The sequence below is a fragment of the Leopardus geoffroyi genome, chromosome E3 (genome assembly GCF_018350155.1).
Source record: "Leopardus geoffroyi isolate Oge1 chromosome E3, O.geoffroyi_Oge1_pat1.0, whole genome shotgun sequence".
In the NCBI taxonomy this organism is placed as follows: Eukaryota; Metazoa; Chordata; class Mammalia; order Carnivora; family Felidae; genus Leopardus; species Leopardus geoffroyi.
In genome coordinates, this window is record NC_059340.1 from 17,907,036 (window position 1) to 17,931,023 (window position 23,988).

The 23,988-nt window shown below is 52.0% G+C and overlaps 3 protein-coding genes across 6 annotated transcripts; 1 reads left to right on the top strand and 2 right to left on the bottom strand.

The window, feature by feature from the left end:
- Positions 1 to 324: 324 nt before the first annotated feature.
- PRSS8 (serine protease 8) lies at positions 325 to 4,465 on the top strand. Its single transcript, XM_045462436.1, has 5 exons — positions 325 to 689; positions 2,425 to 2,587; positions 2,849 to 3,120; positions 3,207 to 3,373; positions 3,497 to 4,465. The coding sequence occupies exons 1-5, from the start codon at positions 605 to 607 to the stop codon at positions 3,803 to 3,805; spliced, it is 996 nt and encodes a 331-aa protein (XP_045318392.1). The 5' UTR covers positions 325 to 604; the 3' UTR covers positions 3,806 to 4,465.
- Positions 4,466 to 4,538: 73 nt separating this feature from the next.
- Positions 4,539 to 15,402, bottom strand: KAT8 (lysine acetyltransferase 8). 3 transcript variants are annotated; one of them, XM_045462430.1, is made up of 11 exons: positions 15,126 to 15,402; positions 13,723 to 13,797; positions 13,469 to 13,644; positions 8,984 to 9,037; positions 8,719 to 8,883; positions 7,778 to 7,867; positions 5,689 to 5,829; positions 5,498 to 5,591; positions 5,252 to 5,402; positions 4,964 to 5,118; positions 4,539 to 4,710 (listed from the first exon to the last, which is right to left on the bottom strand). In XM_045462430.1, exons 1-11 carry the CDS (start codon positions 15,334 to 15,336, stop codon positions 4,646 to 4,648), a joined length of 1,377 nt encoding a protein of 458 aa, XP_045318386.1. In that variant the 5' UTR covers positions 15,337 to 15,402; the 3' UTR covers positions 4,539 to 4,645. The 3 variants fall into 3 exon arrangements, with proteins under 3 accessions (XP_045318386.1, XP_045318387.1, XP_045318388.1); XM_045462431.1 differs by lacking the exon at positions 4,539 to 4,710 and having other exon boundaries at positions 4,977 to 5,167; positions 15,126 to 15,360; XM_045462432.1 differs by lacking the exon at positions 4,539 to 4,710 and having other exon boundaries at positions 4,977 to 5,171; positions 15,126 to 15,360.
- Positions 15,403 to 18,063: 2,661 nt separating this feature from the next.
- On the bottom strand, positions 18,064 to 22,351 carry BCKDK (branched chain keto acid dehydrogenase kinase). 2 transcript variants are annotated; one of them, XM_045462433.1, is made up of 12 exons: positions 22,208 to 22,351; positions 21,265 to 21,648; positions 21,074 to 21,142; positions 20,872 to 20,982; positions 20,509 to 20,556; positions 20,309 to 20,428; positions 20,128 to 20,226; positions 19,862 to 19,935; positions 19,415 to 19,543; positions 19,234 to 19,323; positions 18,610 to 18,768; positions 18,064 to 18,519 (listed from the first exon to the last, which is right to left on the bottom strand). In XM_045462433.1, exons 2-12 carry the CDS (start codon positions 21,457 to 21,459, stop codon positions 18,375 to 18,377), a joined length of 1,239 nt encoding a protein of 412 aa, XP_045318389.1. In that variant the 5' UTR covers positions 21,460 to 21,648; positions 22,208 to 22,351; the 3' UTR covers positions 18,064 to 18,374. The 2 variants fall into 2 exon arrangements, with proteins under 2 accessions (XP_045318389.1, XP_045318391.1); XM_045462435.1 differs by lacking the exon at positions 18,610 to 18,768.
- Positions 22,352 to 23,988: the final 1,637 nt, after the last annotated feature.

Here is a 23,988-nt window from a genome sequence, read left to right on the forward strand (position 1 = left end):
AGCTCAGATACCAGGCTGAAGGAGGGAAGAAAGGAGGAGCACAGTGGCCCCAGGACAACAAAGGCTGGGCCAGGCCCTGGGGGACATAACTGGTCTGGGAGACCTGAAAGACCTGGGGCAAACGGCAGTTGGGTCACACTCTAAGGAGTGCAGCTGTCAGGGGTTTCCAGTCCCTCCTGGCGCGCGCACACACACAAACACACACACACACACACACACACACACACACACACACACACACACAGGGCCTAGGGGTCTGGGAGGACTTAGGACTGTGTTGGCAACAAAAGCTGTCGGAGCTAAGTGAGGAGGGCGGGGCTAGGGGAGGGGCAGGCAGGTAGGTGCCTTTCTCCACGGATCCACCACTCTGGAAGGTCTCTACGTAGCCAGACCGAGCGGGAGACGTGTCCTCACTGGCAGCTGCGGAAACCCCAACGTCTCCCTTTGTGCCTTATTCTTGCCTTGGACATCTCTTCCCCCTTCCCAGCGCGGATTCTAGGATCCCTTCCCACTGGGCCCGACACCTGGATCTTGCCTTCGAAACCAACCCCAGGTCCCTTCCCTTGGGTGCCTGGTGTCTCCCCAGGGGCCCTGGTTCTGGGCCATGGCCCACAGGGCGGGCCTGGGACTTAGACAGCTGGAGGCTGTGGCCATTCTGCTTTTACTTGGATTATTCCGGTCCGGTCTTGGTGAGTATGTGTGGGTCAGAGAGTGTGGGGCTCAGGGAAGGGGTGGTGCACGTAAACTGAGGCTATAATCTTTTTCTGGGCACATCCCTTATCCTGGGCTCAAGAATCCCCCAGCTTCAGCCTCCCTAGGTCTTGGCCTCTGTCTCTCCCTTCAGCTTCGGCCTCCGGGGAGTCAAGGGGGTGGGGAGGACCGTCCTCTGGAGAAGTGGTAGGTGCTAAGGGGCCTGGGAACTCTGGTCTTTCCTGTTTACCCTTTCCTCTTGCTCTCTCCCTCCAGGAGCTGATGGGGAGGAGGGTGAGCCTTGCATGGGGGAGGGGAAAGGCAGGGAACCGGGATTCAGATTCCAATGGAGTGTTTCATGAGTGCCTGACCCTCTCTGTAGGGCCATCTCACCCACTCTTATTACCTTATGTAAATCCCCCCATTAGTTCTGAAAGATGGGGATTAGAGCCCTAATTCTTCGGAGAAAGAAACTGAGGTAGAGAGTGAAGTGACTTAGCCAAGAGCACACAGCCAATAAGAGGTGTCGCTGAGATTTTACACCCAGATCTGATTCCAAAGGTGGGTCCTTTGAGGAAAATGAACCAGAGGTTTCCTTTCTTCTAAGGCTCACCACTTGACTCTGAGTCTGGTTTTCAATTCCCACTTCACCAGATACTACTGGCTATGTATCCTTGGCCAGTCCCCTCACTTCAAAAATGGAAGTTGGTTATGTTTGTCTCCTGGGGCCCAGTGAGGAGTCATGGAGATAGAAGTGAAAGCCCTCTCCCAGCCTGGCATTGCTTGAACAGTCACTAAATAGTAGCTATTGTAGTTATTATGAGGAGAGAAGGAGGAGCTTGGCTGGGCAGTTTTCCCTGCTCCGGGGAAGGTGACTTTGTGAAAGGCTGTTGGGTCCTGCTCCAAACGGCAGCCTCGGTGGGGGTGAGGCAGTCCTGGAAACCAGATGTTCAGTGTGGGAATCCTGTTGTTTGTTCAACACACATCCACCACTCTGTGTGTCCAGCCCTGTGCTCGGCACTGGGGACAAAGAGATCTGCTCCAGTCCCTGTCACTAGGGAATGCCCAGATTGCTGCAGTTGAAACAGTCATAGACCATCATGACTGTGTGATGGGGCAGTGCTGGGGAAAGTATGGGCCCTGGGAGCTTCCCGCATTGTCTAACTCAGCCAGCAGGCTCAGGGCAGGTTAAGGAGTGCCTGACATTTGAATGGTCTCCGTAGGCAAATAGGTCTGCATAGCAGCGTAGGGATGAAGAAGGGTATTCTAGGCAGAGGGACCTGGATAAGCAAAGGTCTAGAGGCAAACAAGTGTGTGGCCCAGTGTAAATGTCCAGAGGGATGGCTGGAGTAAATGGTAGTGCCATGGAAGGTAGAGAATGTATCTTAAGGGCAATGTGGAGCCTGGGGAGGATTTAAGCTGAGGTATGACCTGATCAGATTTGTGGTTTATAAAGATCTTCTGACTTGTAAGGAGTGGACTGAATGGAAGGTAGGAGGATCTGAGAGAAAGGAAGGCGCATGAAACTTGGGTTAGGTAATGAGGGTGGTAAGGGGGCAGAACTAACCATGCCCAGTGAGCAGTGGGGCAAGGACAAAGGGGTGGCTGGCTACTGCAAACTCACTTCCCAAGCTCCAAACCAGATTGTCTGGGCTATATGGGGAACGGCAGGGCTGAGGACCTGGTATGGGGGCCCCAGAAGGACCTGACCCCCTCCCCTTCCTCCCTGGGCAGCCTTCTGCGGCGTGGCCTCCCAAGCACGCATCACAGGTGGTAGCAGTGCAGCCGCTGGCCAGTGGCCCTGGCAGGTCAGCATCACCTACGATGGCACCCACGCGTGTGGTGGTTCTCTCGTGTCTGAGCAGTGGGTGCTCTCAGCTGCTCACTGCTTCCCAAGGTACCAGCTGGGTGGTGGGCATGGCGGGGAAGTCAAAGGTGGATCAGTCTAGGCCAGAGGTTGGGATTCTTGGGTTGGGTCGAGGGGTATCAATAAAGTCTGAAAGGATCAGTCAGCAGTGAAGGTCAGAGGTGACAGGTCACAGGGTAAAACTAGCATGCAGTTTGGGATCAGAATCTGGGGTTGGATATAACAAGCCCACAGGGATCAGGGAACTAGGAGAGGTCTCCTGGGTCCCAGCCTTGGCCCCTCTGCCTGCAGGGAGCACGTCAAGGAAGACTATGAGGTAAAGCTTGGGGCCCACCAGCTGGACTCCTACACGCCTGAGGCCGAGGTCCGCACCGTGGCACAGGTCATTTCCCACTCCAGCTACCACCAGGAGGGCTCCCAGGGTGACATTGCACTCCTCCGTCTCAGTAGCCCTGTCACCTTCTCCCGCTACATCCGGCCCATCTGCCTCCCTGCAGCCAACGCCTCCTTCCCCAATGGCCTCCAATGTACTGTCACTGGATGGGGCCACGTGGCGCCCTCAGGTGAGGTGGGCGCTGATGCCTAGAGGCATGGAGGGGTGCCTGACTTAGGGGAGGAGGCCCCAGGTAAGCATCTTTTGCTCCTACAGTGAGCCTCCTGGCCCCCCGGCAGCTTCAGCAACTTGAGGTGCCACTGATCAGCCGAGAGACATGTAACTGTCTGTACAACATTGACGCCAAACCTGAGGAGCCCCACTTTATCCAGCAGGACATGCTGTGTGCTGGCTATGTGAAGGGGGGCAAGGATGCCTGCCAGGTAAATGCAGGGGTTCCAGTGAGACGAGCGCATCTTGGGAGATGAGGGCCGGATGGGGCTGGCATGGATGACTGGAGGCCTGGGGCCTAGTCTTGACAATTACTGTATGACTTTTCTCTTCAGGGTGACTCTGGGGGCCCACTCTCCTGCCTTGTGGGGGGCCTCTGGTACCTGGCAGGCATTGTGAGCTGGGGCGATGCCTGTGGGGCCCCCAACAGGCCTGGCGTGTACACTCTGACCTCCAGCTATGCCTCCTGGATTCACTATCATGTGACAGAGCTCCAGCCTCGTGTGGTGCCCCAAATCCAGGAGTCTCAGCCCGATGGCCATCTTTGTGTCAACCACCAGGCCTTCAACTCTGCCCCAGCCCAGGCCGTATTGGGGCTCATCCTTCTGCTGCCACTAGGCCTGACCCTGGGCCTCCTCTGCTGAGCTAGTCATCCTGAGAGCTGACCCCGCTTCCAGGACTTCCACACTGCCCCCAAGGACAGATGCCTGGCCCAGGAATGGACCTGCCCCTTCCCTGACATCTTTTGGGTCTTGGGACTGGCTTAAGCCACTCCTTCCTCCCAGAACCCTGTGGGAGTCCAGGGCACTATCCTGACCTTTGAGCCCACTCTTCTGGGTTTGTTCTTTGCAACTACGGTCCACAGTCAGGTGTTTTACTACCTGTGGTATTGGCTAGGACCTCTAGCCACCCCCACCTACTGTTCACAACCCTACTCACTGGGCTCCTATGGAGCCCCCAAGGACCCTTAGCTATGAAAATGAGCCAAGGCTCCCCACCCTGTTTCTAGAAAACTGGGTACCTGCCCAGCTAATTGCTGCTAAAGAACTGGCTCTAGCACCCTACCAGTTCTGCCTGATGAGCCCCATCACTTCACCTTCTTCCTGTATTCTGAGCGGGGACTGCCTCTGGGCAGCATGTTTTCAAGAACGGAAAAGGCCCCAATCTTGCCCCATCGGCTGCCATGCCCTCCTCGAACCTCAACTCCTAGACTCCGGAGGACTGAGCCCCCACCGGAACTGGGCTTGGGCTTGGATCTGGGGTGAGGGGTAGAAAGAACAAGGAGTAAAATGTTTTGAGCACAATTGGCTCTGTGTGTGGCGTGCAACAAAGAACATCAGCTCTTAGCCTCTCCCTCCCACCTCCAAAGTCCAGAACCACTGGCAGAACTTACTTTATTTTAAAAAAATGACGAAACAGGTCTGTACATATTTACAGGCTAGGGGACAAGGAGATAAAGGTCCAGCAGCAGGGGCACAGGCCATTCACTTCTTGGAGAGTTTCACTTGCTTGTGCTTGGGGGGGGCCCACTTGAGACAGACAGAGTCCACTGTGGGGAGACAGACATGAGAGGCAGGGCTGGGCCTCTGGGCCCAGGCCAGGTATCACCTCTAGGTGAGAACAAGGGCAGACTGAGTCCTGGGAAGGGGGCAGGGAAGCCTGGGAATGACTAGCCTGCCCCAGGCTTCAGTCCTGGGAGCTGGTCAGACTAGTTTGGGATCATGTGACAGCAAGAAGGTAGCTCTGGCTCCTCAACACCTACCCCCTACCACACACAACCTGGGCAGCCCCCGCCCCCCTACCTGTTATGGGTGGTTTCTTATACTGAGCACTTTTGAGGTGTTCTTCTACCAGCTTGGGTGTGACACAGATCACATGCTGGCCCTTCCAGTACTTGACCATATTGAGGGACTGTAGGGTGCTGATGATGTCATTCTGGGTGATGCTGGTCATCTGACTGCAGAAAGGGATTGGAGTAGTTGCTGGGGAGAGTTCCCTTGTGGGGTCTGACTGGGACAGCAAAAGGGGACAAGGAGACAGACAAGATCATGGCCAACCTTAGATTCTTCTAAGGGTTCCAGGGCCCTCACCTAAGATCCTTGATGGACAGTGTGCCCCGGAAGTCTCGCAGGATCTCCAGCAGGACCCAAGACCAGTAGCTGCGGTAGCTGAGCTTGCCCAGGTCAGACAGTGGCTTCTCAGGGGAGCCTACTGTGCTCTCTAGCTTGGAGAGCTCGTAACCTGGCAGTGGTGGAAAGAAGGATTCTGAGGACCCGGCCCTGCGGTGGCACCCCCACCGTAGTTGCCCCTTCCTCGACAGGCCAGGAACCACTCACTGAAAGCAATGAGGAATTTTCCATAGCCACGCCGCTGGTAGGGGGGCAGAGTCAGGATGCAGGCCACATTGTTCCCATCTGGAGACTCCTTCTCCTACAGGGGTGTGTGGTCAGGACCTCTGGGGAGGCTCAGTCCTTTCTCTGGTTCATAGTCCCCACCCTCCCTCAACCCGGGCTCCCCACCCCAGCACCTTAGAGAAGTAGCCAACAATGTGGGCCCCCTGCCTGTCCACTTCAGTCAAGATGTAAAAGACGAAGGGCTCCACGTCGAAGTACAACGTCTTGTGGTCCAGGAAAAGCTTGGCCAGCAGACACAGGTTCTGACAGTAAATCTGAGGAGTGGGGAGGTGGAAGCAGGCTCAGGGAGCAGGTACAACGCTCCCACCTCGGCCTGGGCTGTGGCTGCCACCCTGCTATGCAAGTGCCAGGCATTAGAGAGCAGCCAGTGCCAGGCCAGTGAGAAGCAGGCTCCTCACAATATTTAGAATTGGAAGGAGTCTTACTGTCATTTTCTGATGGACAGGGAAACTGAAAACCAGAGAGCTAGATTAATCTGTTACCACTTCTTTTTTTGTTTTTTTTTCTTTCCTTTTTTTTCTTCCAAAGATTTTATTTTTAAGTAATCTCTACGCCCAACATAAGGCTCAAACTCACAACCCTGAGATCAAGAGTCACATGCTCCACCAATAGCCAGCCAAGTGCCCCATTCAGTTACCATTTTTTTTTTTTTTTTTAAATAGGTTCCATGCCCAGCTTTGGAGCCCAAAGCAGGGCTTGAACTCATAATCCTGAAATCAGAGCTGAAAGTTTAGCCGATTGAGCCACCCAGGCACCCCTCAGTTACCACTTCTAAGTGCTAAATAGGAGTTCAATCTTCAGGGACATTAAATCTTATGTTTCAGATTGGGAAACTGAGTCTCAGAGGAGCTATGGCTGGCATGAGGTCCCACGGCTGCTGAGTGCTACAGCAGGATTCAAACTGGTATATGAGGTCTGTCTTGTTCAGAGCAAGCACCAAGCTTCATGCTTAGCCTTGTGCTTGGTAAATGTTTGCTGAATGGGTGAGCTTTGAGCCTGACTCCAAAGCCTGAGCTGTCTGCCCACTTGGCCACACTCTGCTGAGGCCCAGATACCCACTCAGACTAGAGACCGACATCGGAAGGGACAATGAGACCGTGAGGGTGGCTTCATGGCACAGATCAAGAGGCCCACTGATTTAGGACACCTTTTACACCCACTCTTATTTGACCCAACAATTGTGAAGCCCAGCATTGCTAGTGCACTTTGCTTAGGAAAAAACTGAGGCTCTGGGAAGGGGCAGTGCTTGCCTGAGGCTTCAAAGTTAACCAAGGGTAGAGCTAGAAAGAACATCCACACCTCCTGCTGGAGCCCTTTGTGCCACTCCCCCTGTTCATGCTCAGGCAAAGCAGGGGACTCAGGCCAGGTTAAGGGCTAATATTCCCCCAAGCTATTTATCACAAGGCTGACTGAGCCCAAGAGGTCACCAATAGTAACAAAGGCCCATGTTTACTAAGCACCTACTTGATGCCAGGCACAGTGTTAACTACTTGCCATTGCTGTCTCATTTGTTCCACCAACAACCCTATTAGGTAAACATTATCATGACTCTTATCTTATAGATGAGGAAACAGGAACAAACAACGTTAAGTAACTTGTCCAAGGTCAGCTACTAAATGACAGGACAATTTGAAGCAGGAGCCACTCAGAAGACTGCCCTCTCTTCCTCACACTCTACTGCCCTTCCATGGGAACAGGGACACTTAGTAAGACCTTCCCAGACTGACCAGGTAAAGGCCAGGTTCTCAATTGCAGCAAAGCAGACCCTAAAGGCCCCACCCTCCCCCACTGAAGTCTTTCTGCCAGAAACCAGGAACTCAGCTGTCAGAGCCACACTGGTCTCAGGCAGAAAGTCTCACACCAAGCAGTCTCCTCCCAGGAAAGAAACCTTTCCTTCAGGCAGAAAGAGAAAGCGCTTCTAAAAGCACCCTCTGGCATGACAGTCTATTCTGGGTGTCAAAACTGCCCAATACTAAGCTACCCATCAGGAGAAAAGTCTTCAGGGACAGAACAGAAACTCAGTCCCCAAAACTGACACCACAGGGCCATGTGTCTACCAAGGCTAAGCATGATCCCACAGGCCTTTTCCCGGTGGGGGCTTGTCCCAAGACTGGCTTCTACCCTTTTGGTGACAACGAGGATCATCCAAGAGTGCCAGTGCTTCTCCCCACCTCCCCACAGCACTTCGGCCATCTAACCCACCTTGTGGTCTTTGCCATCCACCTCGTACACGGAGATGTTGCTCTTGCGATAGATCTCCTTCCCTGGGGGTTGCCGCCACTGACACTGCCCCTGGGGGTGGGGACGGGGAGACAAAAGCTTGAGACCCTGAGGTTCTCTGCTAGGTACACCCATACAACCCTGTGTGGCTTCCAACAGGTCTCTGCTTCTGTTTCCCCATCTACAGACTCTGGGCTCCATACCTCACCTATGTCAAGGAATCCTCCCAACTCCCTGAGGAGACAGAACCTATTTTATAGGCTATTTTATAGATTTTATAGATGAAGAAGCACAGAGAGGCTAAATAACTGGCTTGAATATTATACAGCTAGATGGTTTCAAGTTCAGAGCAGCCTGGCTTGGGAGGACTCTCCAAGCGCTCTTATCCATGACAATGGCAATTGCTAAAATGCATACATCTGCCTCAGGTTACACCCTTTGGGAAATATCCTAGTGTTCCCTGCTGCACTAGTGATGCGAGCCCCCAGCAACACCCACCCCCACACCAACCCCCCCCCCACAGCTCCCCCCTCTTCCCCGCCAATGCTTCCCATCTGTCCACACCTTACAGTCCCATTGCTCAGGGGCTATGCTCGCTTCCTCTTTTGCACTGAGGAACCTGGCACTGCGCTGGCCTTGATTAACATGTGGTGTTTGGGTTGACCTGAAGAAGTGGTAAGGGCAGGGATTACTGTCCCCATTCCACAGAAGAGGAAACTGAGGTCTGGGGAAAGGCAGCAAGTTGGCCAAGGTCACTCGAGCAAAGGTAAGACCAGGCCTAGAACCCAGGTCTCTTGACCCACGGGCAGTTCTTCCTTGTACTCGGCTCCTCTGGACCTGTCTCTCTTCCCTATCGCTGCAGCCTCAGCAGCCCTCGCCTCCACGCCTGCCTCTCTCACCAGACCCGGCTGGCCCAGTCTCACCAAGTGGAAGCGGTAGCTCTTCTCAAATTTCATGTACTTAAGGCAGTACTCGCAGAGCCACAGCTTGGGCTGTTTCCCATAGTCCTCGGGGAACGGTGAGAAGTACCAGGCATCGATTTCGTAGTTCCCGATGTGGATCTTGTCCACATACTTCACCTTGGTGATCTGTGGGTAACGTGGGAGTGGAGGGCAGTGGATGGCTCAGTCAGAGCAAGGAAAGCTGGGAGAGGGGGTACCCGCAGGCAGGAGCCCTGCCCCTGCTTACCGCCTCATGTTCCTTCTCCAAGGCTGCTGTTGTGGGGTCCATCTCTGCATAGGTCTGGGCAAGGACAGAGCAGTGGACAGAGGTGAACAGAAGTGGAGGTCAAGCCGTCCCTCCCCTGAACCAGAACCCAGCGCTTCCTTCCCGTCTTCCAGACCTCATCCTCCAAATGACAACAACCACATGAACAGCTGACTTGTTTTATCTGGTTTTGAAGCCGGGTGCGCCAAGCTTCTCTCTCACTTTCCCCGCCCACCCACACATCCCTGATGCCCGAGTTTAGACCTTTTGCCAGATGAACGTGGCTAGGATCAGGCCTGGTTCCAGTCTCCTTGGGCTAAAACCTTCAGCTATACAATGGGATCAACCAGCTCTGCCAAAATTGTCGTGAGGCAGATGAGTAATGGATCTTGTCTTCTGTGCAAACAGGAGGAACTGGCACTAGACTCCCTGGTGTGACTGGACCTCTTTCCTGAGCGCCAGATCCAGGGAGCTGCCTGCCCCATGGGTCACTCCCATAGGTGCCTAGGTGTCTAGAAAGGAACTAAACCTGTGCTCCCTACAAACCTATTCGTCCTCCTGGGGTCCCCATCTCACTGGGCACATCCCCTCAGTCCAATTGTCCAAGACCAATAGCAGGTCTGCTCTCTTTTTTTAAGTGCTTTTATTTATTTTAGAGAGAGAGAGAGAGAGAGAGAGAGAGAGAGAGAGAATCGGGGGAGGGGCAGAGAGAATCCCAAGCAGGTTCCACACTGCCAGCTCAGAGTCTCATGAGGGGCTCAAACTCACAAACTGTGAGATCATGACCTGAGCTGAAATCAAGAGTCGGATGCTTAACCAACTGAGCCACCCAGGTGCCCCCGGTCTGCTTTTTAAGACTCCTTCTCTCAGGAAGCTGGCATTCGATTTAGGGCCGAGTCCTGTGAATTTTACCTCCTTGACATCTGTGGAATTGACCCCTCTCTGGAATTCTCTGCCCAATTCCAAATAGCCATTGCCACCATCTCAAGTCTGGACAATTACCTAAGCCCCTGCAGATTCCCAGCCTCCAGTCTTAGCCCCTTCAAATCTACATTATCGATAACTCTCTTTTTGAGGCCTCCGTGCCTTTGCACATGCAGTTTTCTCTCCTCTTTCTGCCAAAAAATGCTTACTCAACCTCAAGCAGAGCGTAAGCCAGGTGAGTGTGAGATGAGGCAGTTTTATGAGCCATCGTGGGTAATTGTTTTTACTGTGCTCTTTCCTGTCCTTCAAGGCCTCGCACCCTTCCTGCCCCCTCCAGGAGACTGGACTGGATTCTTCTGACACAGAATATGCCCTCTCCTTCTCAAGTTGGGAATGCAGTCGTTAACAACAATCCCCTCTAACTGCCCCCAATTGGTTTCCCCTGTTTTCCAAGTCCTTAGAAAGCAGGGACTAAAAGTCATGTCACACTCACAACACATCCTATTCCTAAGCCAGACTCTGTAGAAGCAAAGCAAGCACAGCCTAACAATGAAGGGGGGATCCAAGAAGGCCCATGACCTACACTAGAGGAGACAGCAGCCTTGCCCTATAGCTGAGAAGGGAGAAAGGAGCCAGCATTTTACCCAGACCCCCTTCCACAAAGCACTTTGCCTGTATGGCCTCATTTAACCTTTTCAGCCACCCTAAAACAGAGCATTCTTATTTCTATTTTACAGGGAAGTAAACAGGCAGGGAGAGGTGAGGTCACTTGCCCTTGGGGATAGCCAGCTGCCATTTATTCCAAGTGCCAAGCACTCCATAGGCATTACTTCACTTAGTCCTCACAAAGAACCAGGGACAAGAGTGCTCATTATCCATACTGCACAAAAAGGAAACTAAGGCACAGGGAGGTGAGGCTACAGAACCGGTACTCAGCACTGTCAGGCACAGGCCCCTCGTTTGTCCAACCCTGAGCCTAACCCCTGCAAAGATGAGGGAAGAAGGATTTTCCTCATATGCCTCTTTAAAAACCCACTTCCCGGCTCTCACAAAATACAATCCTCTCCTGCAAATGCATTAAAGAACTACAAAAACACTACTTTTTCAAATGCTGCAGTTTATTTAGAATTAAATGTTAATTAAGCTGTGAAGAATCTGACTCATTAACTCGCCGATTATCCATCCTCTGAATTTATCACCACTGGCCTACTGTCATCCACCCTGCTGACTATCAGCTTTGAGGTACATTTTTGAGATTTAATTTGCTAGTGCAACCCGGTCGAGGAACGAAGAGATACTCAGACCTACGTTCTCCAACGGAAGAGCCACTGGCCACAAGTGGCTATTTAAACTCATTGTTTAAATTTTTTTTTTTTTAATGTTTATTTATTTTTGAGAGAGAGAGAGAGACAGAGTGTGAGCAGGGGAGGGGCAGAGAGAGACAGAGACATAGAATCTGAAGCAGGCTCCAAGCTCTAAGCTGGCAGCACAGAGGCTGACACAGGACTCGAACTCACAAACCATGAGATCATGACCTGAGCCAAAGTCAGATGCTTAACCGACGGAGCTACCTACCCAGGTGCCCCTAAATTCATTAAACTTAAATAAAATTTAATTCTTAGCCACACCAAACACATTTCAAGTGCTCAATTGCCACATGTGGCCAGTGGCTACTCTATCAGACAATAGATATTAAACATTCCCACTTGTCACAGGAAGATCAACTGGGCAGTGCTGCATTAGACCTTGAAGGTCTTCCTGGTTCAGGGATTTCAAACTTTTTTTCACAACCCCCAACAGGAAGAGACGTTAGCACTGTAAACCAGTTGACCTGCTTGTGTATACATATATGTGTATCTCTATGTGCTTCTCAAAAATAATACTTACCTTTGATAAAGCACAACGTACTCTGACATTTTCTATCTTATCCTATTTCTTCCTTTCATTTTTTTATTATCTTTATTTTTTAAGCAATCTCTCCACCCAATGCGGGGCATAAACTCATGACCCTGAGATTAAGAGTTGCATGCTCTACCGACTAAACCAGCCAGGCACCCCTCTTTCTCTCATTTTCAAATTTAAATGCTGGTCACAACCTACTGAACTAATTTGGCAATCTACTAAAAGCTGCACCCCACAGTTGGGAAAACATTGCCCCAAAGCACACAACAAACATGCAGAAGGATGAAATCTCACTGGCTGAAAGTAATGAATGTCTAAGTGCCTTGAAATCTCAATAAGCCCTGGACTCATCTGCACTCCCCATTTTACAAAAAGAAACTGAGACTCGGAGTGGGGGAAAAGTATCCCCCAGGGGCAGGGGTGAAAAGAATCCAGACTTTGGAACAAGTGGCCCAAGTTTCTAGGACATGTCAAAGTCATGATTAAGGGCTGGTGCCCTGAAGTAGGACAATCTAGTTGGCAAATCTAATTCCTGACTGGTTCTTTTTTTTTTTTTTTTAATGTTTATTTTTGAGAGAGAGAGATACAGAGTGTGAGTGGGGGAGGGGCAGAGAGAGAGGGAGACACAGAAGCCGAAAAGGGCTCCAGGCTTTGAGTTGTCAGCACAAAGCCCGACGCGGGGCTCGAACTCACAAATGGTGAGATCATGACCTGAGCTGAAGTCAGACACTCAACCGACTGAGCCACCCAGGCGCCCCCCGACTGGGTTCTTAAACCCATCTATTCCTCCCCGGTAAACTGGAGATAATAACAATGCTTACCTCACAGGACTGCTGTGAAACTTCAGTGAGATCACGTATTAAAACACTTAGCCTATAACTTTGGCTCACAAGCCAATAAATGTTTACCATTATTATTCTAATTCCAGTCTGCCCTTTTACTAGCTGTGTAACCTTGGGCATGTTACCTAACCTCTCAGATCCTGCTTCCTCATCTACAAAAAGAAACCATTATTCCTGTGGCATTGAACTGTTAGGAAGGATGCATTAACCTTATATACATGCAGGACTCAGCACGGTGCTTGGCAACAGCAAGCACCCAATATCATATGTTCTCTTCCTTCTCTTCGGACTTCAATTCTTTGTCTACGGTGGCACAGCAAATAGGAGACAAAGGAGGCTATTGGTGCAGGAGGCCTGAGTTCCAGTCCCAGGTGTGCCATTTCCTTGCTGTGAGACTGCAGCCAAGTGCTTGCCCTCCCTGAGCCTCAGTTTTCTTATCTGTGAAGAGTATCTCACAAAACATAAGTAAAGTCCCTTACACATTATAAGAGCTTAAGAAGTGGGAGCTGCTGGAACATCTGGGTGGCTCAGTCGGTTAAGCAGCCGACTTCAGCTCAGGTCATGATCTCATGGCTCAGAGGTTCGAGCCCCACATCAGGTTCGCTGCTGTCCAAGCAGAGCCTGCTTCGGGTCCTCTGTCTCCCTCTCTCTCTCCCGCCAAAATACATAAACATTAAAAAAAAGGAAGAAAGAAAAAAAAAGAAACAGGAGCTGCTATGGTTTTGGCACTGGGACCCAAGGAAGTTGGCAGAGGCAGCTGAGCCTCCTGGGGCCTTGGGGAAAGGGAGGGGGTCCAGACCTTCTGCACGTGGTTGATCTCATCATGCTTGCGCTTTTGGTTGCGAGTGATCTTGCGCTCAGGCTGCTCAGCCAGCTCGCTCAGGTACTTCTCTGAGTTCTTCTGCACGGCATCTTTTACTGTTTTGGTCAGTGCCAGCCGGTTCTTGTCTACCCATTCGTCTAGTCGCCGGTTAACTGTGAGGATAGGCCATGAGGGTGCTGTACTTCCACCCCTCTCCCCCCCCCAAGCCCAGAAAGCCCCAAGTCACTCACAGCCCACGTAGTGTACATAGAATTCCTCTCGGCCCTCCTGATCATTCACTCGAGACTGAATCACTTCAGCAGAATCTGTGAAAGAAAAAGGATAGGATCATCAGAAAGGCAGGGCTGGAACAAGAAGAATCCTTCACACTGAGGAGCAGTTTCCAGATTCCAGGGACATACACAAGCTAACATCACTCGTCTACATCTGCCATTCCATCAATCGCTGCCTGTGAAGTGGGCTAGGTTGGAGCTGTTACTCTTACTTTACAGATGAAAAACTGAAGCTTACCCAGGCTCACATATTTGAAAAACAATAAGAAGTTAACATTTAACTGAGTTTAAGTCCGGCTCCAAATGCAATGCTTGTTTTACTATACTTAGTTGCTCATTTGTTCAGGAGTCATGAAGGCTGGCTCTGGGTTTATATACAATTCTAGCTCCTCACTTCCTATATTTAAGTGCAAATTATTTTGGTTGAGCCTCAGTTTCTTCATCTACAAAACAGAACTAATAGTGCCCACCTCAGAGGGTGAGCTAATGCCTCTAAAGCATGTAGCATAGCGCCTGACAACTAGCCAACCATTCAGCAAATGAGTAAGGCAACCACTGCGTGTCTGGTCCTATGCTGTGTTATTGCTGGGTAGAGAGGACACAGCAATGAATCACAAGAGGTCCTGCCCTCCAGAAGTTCCCACTTTGATATGGGAAGAGGCAGACGATGACTACATAATGTCACATATACTATGGCTAGCTGAGGTATGAAGAAAATGTTGTAGGCACATTCATAAGGGAAGGACTCACTTTGCCTGAAGGGAGTCAGTAATGGCATCACAAGGGATATGGTGTGTTAAAGGATGAGTAGGAGCTAGCTAGGTGAACAAGAAAGGCAAGGGCATTCAAGCATTGGGCACAGGTGGTAAAAGGCTTGTGGTCTTCAGAGAGTACAGTATGGTCTAGTCTGGCAATGGCCTTTGCTAGGGGTGTCTAAAAACCACAGGTCACAAAGATGTACGTCCTTCTAAGGAATTGGGGGTTTATTCTGAAGATGAAGTAAGACAAGAAAAGGAAAAAGGAAGCTCATTTTTGTGTTTTGGTAGGTCCCCTCTGCTGGCGGTTGTAGAAGAGGGATGGAAAAGTAAGTCGCAGAGACCAGAGAGACCAGCAAGGAACGATGGTTTTGTTTAAAAAGGGAATGAAGTCTAAGATTGGATAAGCAAGTGGAATGGGAGCTCTACATACAATTAAACGGGAGCTGCTTGTGTTCCAGGAGAGCCAGACTGGTGGGGTTTGTAGGCGGTGCCCGGGAGGGGCGGAAACTCCGCGCTCTTCCCTCAAGCCCCGCCCCTACAACGTCAGCCCCTCAGAGAACCCGCCCTCATGCCCCGCCCCCTGTCCCTGGGCCCCGCCCTCACGCCAGGTGCTATCCGGTCGTCGGCACAGGTACGTTTCTCCGATCTCCACGGTGACTTCCGGCTCGCCGCGCGCTGGAGTCGGGGGAGAGACGCGGCCCGGGGACGGGGCGGTCCCCTCGACCGCCGCATTCTCCCCGGGCCCGGGATCGCTCTCCCCCGCCACCCCTGAAGTAGCCGCCGCAACCGCCGCAGCTGCTCCCTGTGCCGCCATCGTCGTAGTGGAAATGACGCTGGAATCCGGCGCCGCGCAGCGCTTTTAGTTCCGGGTCAGCGACGCGTGGCGGAGGCAGCTACCGCCCCGAAGGCGGGGCCTGTGGCGTAGCAAGAGCTCACTGGTTAGTGCGGCGTTTTAGCGGTCCCTGACAAGTTTGACCTTTCGTGTGCCAATCGCGCTGGAATTTTTTTTTTTTTCCGTGTAGAAATATGGCTGAACCCTGAGTTGAAAGGGGAGACCTTCGTGATGTGTGATGACTCAGCCCGATCTTTTTAAAGGGCCTGGTGCCTGAGGAAGCCAGGAGGTGCCAATTACCAGAGGCACTGCCCCCACTTTACCCGGTACCGGGACGGAGCCAGAGCTGCCTCCCTGGCTGCAGTAGGGCTTTGAGCTTGGAATTAACACCCACTTCTGCGTTGCCCACTTCCGCCAACCTAAAGTCCCGTCACCCCTTTTGTAAAGATTGAAGAAACTGCCGTCCTTGTTCACGGTGAAGGAAACAGGAAGGCTGTGTCCAGGGATAGCTAGTAAAATTGCTCTCATAGAATTAAGCCTTTTTAAAGGCTTAATTTGTCCCCTAGACAAATTAGACGCAGTGGACATATTAGAGAGCGATTTGGGCTTAGTGAGGAATCCGGGTTCTGATCCTACTCTGGGTAAATTGTACAAAGGTGTCCATTCTCAGAGGTTCGGTAAAGGTTAAACTATACATAACTGTATAACCCATATAACTATATAAAGGGTATCCCTTATGTATATAAGTGTATCGCACAGTACCAAGCAAGGTAGGTGTTCAATAAATGTTTTTTTGCCATTCTCATAATTTTCTTTGACTTATAAATTAGTTATTGGGCTTAGAAGCTCAAGTTGGTTATCGGGGTGGAATGCTCAAGGCCTGCGTATGGGGCCTCAGGTTGCAGATCAGTAGGAGTTCTTGGGGTGCCTGTGTGGCTCAATTGGTTAAGCCTTGAACTTCTGCTCAGGTCATGATTTCATGGCTGTTGAGTTCGAGCCCCAAATCGGGCTCTCTGCTGTGGTGTGGAGCCCACTTCGGACCTCTGCCCACCTCTCTTTGCCCCTTCCCCTCGCTCTCTCTCAAAATAAACTTTAAAAAGAAAAGAAAAATAGGAGTCCCATATGGGAGGTGGGGAGGGTGATGGCAATGGGAAGTGCTGGTAACTCGGCTTTGGGGAAATTAAAGAATTGGAGGTGGGCAATGAATGCCAAGTGTCTGGCTGCATAAGAATATGAAAAAATAAGTTAGGCAAGACAAGATTAAAATTGTAATGCCTTCTCCCACTCCCCATCTTCAAGATTGTCACTCTATCCACCTAAGGTTCTGGTGCCTCACTTTTGACTTCACCCAACATCTTGCAGGGATGCTCTCCTTTCTAGTTCAGGATTAACCTAGGGTTTATAAGTCCCTGATCCAGGTTACTACGCCAACCTCCTCACTATTCTCCTTCTAATCCTCCTTCTACTGTGCAAATCTGTTATTTCTAGAACTATGTAGATGCTTCACCCAGATCCTCTGGAATCTTTTTTTGTTGCCTCTTCTGATCCAGATTACCTTTGATTGATGTGCTTTCAAAAGCCAGAGGCTCTTTGTCAAATTATCCCTTGGACTAATAGAGCTGTGTTGCCTTAAGAAGCTGAAAAGGAAAAGTTTTCAGTTTGGATGTTTAAGTACCTACCCACCCCTACTTCCCAACATAGACATTAACCAATGATTGTCAAGTAAAGGAATCCATCAATGACTGTGGAACTTAGCTCTCTTGCCTCAATTCTAAGGCAAAACTTACTAGCTCTGGACTTTTGCCTGAGATGATATCCTTGTTTGGTTTCCTGCCCTTCCCTTTCCTGCTTCCCCTACTCCCTAACCAGAGCACTTTCTCAACAAATCACACGGACACAAACCCTCCTTTCAGCATCTGCTTCTACGAAATCCAAGTGGAAACATCCCTTCCTAGCTGAAAATCTGTCCATGGATCACTGCTGCCTGCAGTAAAAAGCCCATGCTTCTTGGCTGTACTCCAGCCTGACCCCCTGCACTGCAGTCAGCAGGATTTTCAGTCTGGTAAGTCACTGTGGTTTCCACCACCTGGCATTTGACCTCCAGATACAATTCCTGTCTCCCCTCAATCCCCCACCTCCATCACCAGTCCCACCAAAGCAGGCTTTCAGGCCTGTCTTCCCCTCCCCTGGGCCCCACCTGCTCTCTAGAGCCCTTTCCTGTAGCCCTCCCTACCAATGCCCCACTGTCCCTTGGCACCTGCCAGGGTATAATCTTGTGTGTTCCTTTTCCTTGGCAGAAGCAGGCACAGCTGGCAGGCAGTATTTTTAACCTTACTCAGGCTCAGGAATCAGGTGGCTCAGGTTGCCCAGTCTGGTGACCTTCACTTCCAGAACCTGTGACTGCCAGGAAGGGAAGAGTCAGAACTGAGGCCTGAAGCTGGGCCAAGTTGGGCCTTCAAAATTATCTGGGACCCAGAAACATTTGTTAAGTGAAATGAATGAAAGGTCTTTGCACAAACTGCCAGAGCCATCCCAACTCCCACCAAGCCAAATGTGCAAGAGATTTGGGGGCAATTCTATACATAGCCTGCCAGGCTGTCAGGACAGTTAGAGACTAAGACATGAGCTAATTAAACCCAAGGGCCCCGGGAACCAGAATAGGGTGGAAACCAAAGCTCACCTGCGCTCCCCACACACGGGGCCCAAGAGGGCATTCAAAATGTGAACTTTAATAACAAACAGCAGTCAAGGTAGGGGTTCCCCAGGAACAAGAATAACGGAGCTGGTGCTGGAGGCCTCAAGGGTCCCCACTTCCTCTCCTCCAGGGCCTGGAGGCAGAGAGGCAACGGACCTCTGTAGAGGAGGGGCAGCACCGGGCTCCATGTAATTCCATATATTTGGGGCCCTAAGACCCCAGATGCAGCAGCATGTGGAGCAGGGTGGTTCCCTGCCTCACCCAGAAGGTCCTGGCAGGGTGTGCAGCCCGGGCCAGGCAGGCAAGCAGGCCAAGGGCTGTGGGGTCAGATGCGGAAGCTTTCCTCTCGGCCATCGATGTGACGGAGCCGCAAGTAGACATCTGTGCCAATGCCCTGCAGGGACTGCAGCCGAAGGGAACCACCGAGGTACTCTGCGTAGGCCCGTGAGGTTGGCAGCCCAAAGCCGAAGCTAGAATGGGTGGGGGACAGGACAGAGGCTTCAGAGGCTTGAGTCTCCCGGGGACCCCCACCCTCCCATTGTGGCCAGGTGGGGCCTCACCCGTGCATGGGCCCTGACTGGCCACCACTGTGCATGTCCAGGTGGCCAAAAAGGGGGCTGATCCGGGGGTCCTGGGTGCTGGCCTCAGCTGTAGTGAAGTGGTAGTCCATAACCCGATCCAGGTCTTTGTGAGCGATTCCCCCGCCCCGGTCTGAAATCCTGGCAGGATGTTGATAACATGGGCTTGGCTCAGCTTTGGTGGGGGCTCACTACCTCCCAAGCAAATAGTGCTAAGTCAGCCTTCCTGCCCCCTCCACCCAAAGATGGAATGTAGTCCACCTGGACCCTCGGGCATTATTTTTTATAAGTGATATCCTTCCATCCTCACTTCTGCTGAGCCACTGGTTGCTTATACCTTCTCACAGGATTTTACATTTATTCTCAAGCCAGCATCATGGACTGGTTACTCCTGACTCCTTAGTCCAGGCCTTTCAGTTGCTGCCAAGCACAGAGCCCTGGAAACCAGCTGACCCCAGATCCATTCATATCCAGCTCATGGCATTCTCAGAAACAAAGTGTATCTTGTCTCAGGGCAGGGCAGGTATGGCTCAAGGTCATAGAGCAAGTCAGAAACAGTGCCTGGAACCCCCATATATCCCAGCTCAACTCCCACTCAGGGCAAACCTGATGACGAGATCGATATCATTGTTGGCGATGGTAATGACCACATCTGGGACATTGTAGGGAGTATCTAGGTGACTCTCCATCGTAGCTCTATGCAGGGAAGAAAGATCAGTAGGTAGTGGTACCCCAGCTTCACCCCTGTTCCTGTCTTGCCCCCTTCCAACATATCCAGCCAGCCCACCTCATGGCATTCTTGAGGAGCTCAGGCAGGATGTAGTCCAGTGGCATAGGGATGAAGGGGAAACGGGCAGCCACATGTCCATTGATGCGGACGCGGGGGGCATTGCCATACTTGTGCTCACACAGGCGTCTGTAGATAGGAGCAAGGGTTCAAACCTAGACCAGTGATTCTCAGATGGAGGAATTTCTGCCCCCACCACCCCTAGAGAAATTTTACAATTTCTAGAGACATTTTTGCTTGCCACAGCTAGGAGTTGTATTAAGTAAAAGCCAGGCACCCTTCTAAAGATCCTAACAAGCATGAGACACCTCCTAAGAATTATCTGATCCAAAATGTTAATTGTGCCACATTTGAGAAAGCCTGCCCTAGACCATGCCCTAGGCAAGGGCTCAGACCCAAGCCTTCTGGGCTGGAAGATATCCACCCCCTTAGCTGTTCTAGCCTTACCTGGCAAAGTCCACCCACTTTTCAATAATCTTCTTTGGCGACAGGCGAGTGCAGATGATGCCAACAAAGTCGGGCTGGCAGGAGAGAGAAGTCAAGACTAAGCAGCACCTTGACCCACACCTTGGCCACCAAATGCTTGCAATCTTTGGACCTCTGAAGCAGCCCCAAACCTCTCCCCAGGCCCTTGGCCCAGTCCCCAGCCCAAAGGGGCCCCTGGCTCAGTCCCCTCTGCCCCACCTGATAGGTCTCAGATCCCAGCACCCCACCTTGTCCTCATGCAGCGCCAGATGATGTGTGGCCAACATACGGATCCCAAGCCTTGAAGTCAGTGTCTTGTCCAAGAAGTAGCGGACAAGCTTCTCATCCTGTAAAGAGTGGAGTCTCAGAAACTCTGTACCTTTCCCAGGCCCCCCAGTAGTCTTGGGTGCCCACTGTGCTGCCCCTAACCTCTATGTGCTTCCGGCTCTCACGCAGGCCCTCAGCCAAGAGGGTCACCACATCCTTGTGGTCGTCCAGCAGCTGTCGCACCAGCTGGCAGTACCGGGCCTCGTCCGCCTGGTCCTTGATCTATAGGCCACAGAGTCATAAGCATGGATGTTCCAGCCCTGACCTCTCAGCCCCTCACCTTACCCTGGCCCAGCCCTCACCGGAGGGAAGTCTGTCAGCTTCTGGAAGGCACGGATGTACAACTCGTGCTGCAAGGAAGAGGTGTGGGAATTCACAGGGATGTTGTGGGCACTGGGTAGAGAGCAGCCACCCATGCTTACCCATGGGGATTGCCATCCACCCCAATTCACTTGGTTTAAACTCCCATCATGGCCTTTTAAGCCTCCATGAATATTCAACTTTGGCCTCTGAAGGCTTGGATCTGAGTCTTCTATGGCCCTGAAACCTTTTGGCAGACAAGTCTCTGCCACTCTAGTCCCATCTCCCAATATGCCCCTTGGGCAGTGGGCACAATGATCTAAGGTCCCCTCTAGAGAAACCCATGCCCCCTGAGACCACCTTACCACGTGTAATATGGTGGGGTTGCAGCCAATGATAAAAGGAAGGCTACGAAAACCTTTGATGCGGTGAGCGATCCTCACTGGCAACTCTTGCTGCAAATACCGGGCACTTTTCTAGAAAAGAAGAGGGAAGTCAAGGCCAGGACATGAGTGGCTGGGCCAGAGCTCCAGGGACCAAGAGGGAAATAGGGTGCAGAAATCTTACCAGGAGGTGGCTGCCGTCCTGAGAGCGGCCTGAATAGAGCATCATGGTTGGAGTGAGGCGGACTGAGGGCTGGAGGGGGCAGATGGGCTTTGAGCACTGGATCTGCAACACCCCACCCCCACCACATTAGCTCCACCCCTTCCCTGGACACCCGTTCCTGCTCCGGACCCGGCCTCTTGCCAGCTGCGCACCTTCTCCGCTGCCACATCGATGGCCGACTGATTGTAAAAGGAGGTGACAGTCTTGGAGCGCTCCCGTGCCATCTCCACGTGGTGCGTATCGGTGGCTGATGTGGAGCGGGCCCGGAGCGACAGTGCAGGCCCCAGTAAGGGCCGGAGTGGAGGCCCGCTCCGGGGACCACTCCCCAGCACGGACGCCAATATCATCGTTCTGCTCTGCTCCTTTGTTTCTTTGTCGGACTAGGCGGCTGCTAGGGGCAGAGGACCAGATACAAGGACACGACCCCGAAACAGGGCAGGGGGTGTGTGTGGGTCCGCAGGGTCTCTTCTCTGACTTCAGGGGCGACAGCAGGTCAAGGATGCTGACAAGCTCAGTCCCCAGGGAACAGTTCCCATCTGTCAGGGAAAGGGAAGGGGTAGTTGTAAAGATCCGAATCCAGACAATCCATCTCTCCACGTGGGCACTGGTATCATCAGACCTGGGCAATCTCTGCCCACCCATTCAACCACCTCCCAAACACATACAGGCCGAGCCTGTAAACCTTGTTTTCCGAGGCAATTCTTCAACTTGAGGCTCTATCTGGTGTTTAGAGGGTTGGGGACCCTCAGACTCGTCCAGCCCGAAAACAACGCCCCGCTCCCTATGGTCCTGGGGACCCCCGTTCAGGGGGCGGGGTTGACCCCTACTCAGCGTCCTTTAGACCTGGGCCCCTCGAGTGTGGTCTGCGTATGTGTGGCACACAGTATGGTCCCCCCAACTGCCCCAAAGTAGCGGCCTGGGAGTCGCCGTCTGGGTTTCCCCTCCGCAGGGTCACTTGGTTCGGCCCGTATCCCCCCTATATGGTAGATGCCATCCCGGTCCACGCGCACTCCACAGCCCAGCTCAATGGCGGAGGCTACGAGCGCGCGCCGCCAAGCCCCTGCAGGCAGGGTTGGCGCGGGCTGCTCCACTTACCGCGGTGCCAGGGCCAGGGCCAGGGCCAGGGCCAGGGCCAGGGCCGAGGTCCGAGCGAAACGGCCCAACAGTCCACCGGCCGGGCTAGCCGAGCCGCCTGCGCCCTCTGCCGCTGTGACGTCGCGTGGGCTTTGGGGGCCCGGTGCCTCCTGGGAGTTGTAGTTTGGAGCCAGCCCATACCGGCTACACCCGTGTTCCTGGACCCCCAAATAAATTCCACGGCTCCCTCCACAGGTCTCTCGGAGTTATTTGTGGTCGCCCTGGGTCTCTCTTTCCTGCTTTATAAAATGGGGTTTCTGGGAGCGAAATGAGAGAGGGCGGGAAGATCCTTAGATGCAAAGCACACAGACCAAATTCTACCTGGGTTCTTTCCCTGCTGTCCCAACCTTCTCCTTCCATCTCTTGACTCATTTATGGAAAATCAAACTGCTGGTTCAAACCCCAGCCCAGCACTTACTAGCTGGGACAACTTACTTAAACTGCTCAATGGTCTAGTTTCCATGTTGGTATAACGAGGATGCATCAACCTTGGGGTTGTCGTGTGGATATGTGAGTTTATATATGTAAATTGCCTAGAACAGTGCCAGGTGTGGGATTAGCACTATGTGGTGGATATGTTACTATTATTCATTCACACCTGCCACACTGATTGGGTAACTTTTCTGTGCCAGCAGAGGGGCTTGGGTATTGAATCAAATAAGTAGACCCTTCCTTGCCCCAAAGAGAAAGACAGTTTCAGTGTCATTAATCCTGATTAGGGCTGCACAGGATGGAAGCGTTAAATAGGGTCTGGGACATTGGTACAGGTACCAATGTCCATGAGTAGGACTCAGGAGCCTAAGCTGGAGTGGGAAGGGTATGGCAGGACAGAGAATAGCCTGGACAATATGCGGATATACCTGCAGCCATGTGGAGGCTAGGAAGGAGAAGGGTCCAAGGGGGTGACCAGAACAAGATCATGAAGGGCAAGGAGTCTGCATTTGTCCTGAGGTACTAAGAAGTCACTGAGGGTTTTAATTCAATCTGCTCATTAGACAGAACCCTCTGGCAGTAGTGATTGGGAGAGTGGGAGTCAGTGAAACCAAATGCAGAAAGACAATGAAAAAATAATTACTTTTTTCAAGCAGGAGATGATTGGGGAGAGACTTTTCAGCATGTGTGTGTTTGTGTGTACTTGGATTTGTACTGATTGGATTTTTCTTTACCGTGGTTATGTATTTCCTAAATATTAAAAAAAAATAATATTTATTTTTGAGAGAGAGTGGGAGAGGGGCAGAGAGCAAGACAGAGGATCTGAAGCAGGCTCTGTGCTGACAACAGAAAGCTCAATGCGGGGTTGGAACTCATGAACCGTGAGATCATGACCTGAGCCAAAGTCGGATGCTCAATCGACTGAGCCACCCAGGAGCCCCTTTTTTTAATTTTTAAATTAATATGGTGTTAAGTGAAGCAGGCAACATCTTTGGAGCCCAAAGTCTGTCTTTAAACTTCAGCAGAGGTGGGACCCTTCACTGTGGCTGACCTGCCTGAGGAATTGGGGGAAGGTGGGCATAACCATGAGGATAAGGTTCCCTGAGTCTCTGGATTTCCTCTGTTCCCCCTCATCCCCACACCATTCCCATCCTTTCTTTCCCAGCATCGTGGCAATATCCCGGAGTGGGGCCAGAAGGCCACTCAGCTCTGGAGGCAGGCACGGCTTGGGCTGGTGGAAGAAGGAAGAAGGAAGAAGGAAGGGTGGTTCGGTCGGGGTTGGGGTGGAGTGGGGGGTTGGGGGGGGGAGG

Excerpts from the sequence above, each read along its gene's own strand:
- PRSS8 (XM_045462436.1), top strand. The coding sequence starts at position 605 with ATGGCCCACAGGGCGGGCCTGGGACTTAGACAGCTGGAGGCTGTGGCC. Across the intron at positions 690-2,424 it reads ATTATTCCGGTCCGGTCTTG|CCTTCTGCGGCGTGGCCTCC; the intron begins GTGAGTATGTGT and ends CTCCCTGGGCAG. Across the intron at positions 3,374-3,496 it reads GGGGCAAGGATGCCTGCCAG|GGTGACTCTGGGGGCCCACT; the intron begins GTAAATGCAGGG and ends TTTTCTCTTCAG.
- KAT8 (XM_045462430.1), bottom strand. The coding sequence starts at position 15,336 with ATGGCGGCACAGGGAGCAGCTGCGGCGGTTGCGGCGGCTACTTCAGGG. Across the intron at positions 5,403-5,497 it reads AAAATTCCTCATTGCTTTCA|GTTACGAGCTCTCCAAGCTA; the intron begins GTGAGTGGTTCC and ends CACCACTGCCAG. Across the intron at positions 4,711-4,963 it reads TAAGAAACCACCCATAACAG|TGGACTCTGTCTGTCTCAAG; the intron begins GTAGGGGGGCGG and ends GTCTCCCCACAG.
- BCKDK (XM_045462433.1), bottom strand. The coding sequence starts at position 21,459 with ATGATATTGGCGTCCGTGCTGGGGAGTGGTCCCCGGAGCGGGCCTCCA. Across the intron at positions 20,227-20,308 it reads AGAGCCGGAAGCACATAGAG|GATGAGAAGCTTGTCCGCTA; the intron begins GTTAGGGGCAGC and ends CACTCTTTACAG. Across the intron at positions 19,544-19,861 it reads AAGTGGGTGGACTTTGCCAG|ACGCCTGTGTGAGCACAAGT; the intron begins GTAAGGCTAGAA and ends TCCTATCTACAG.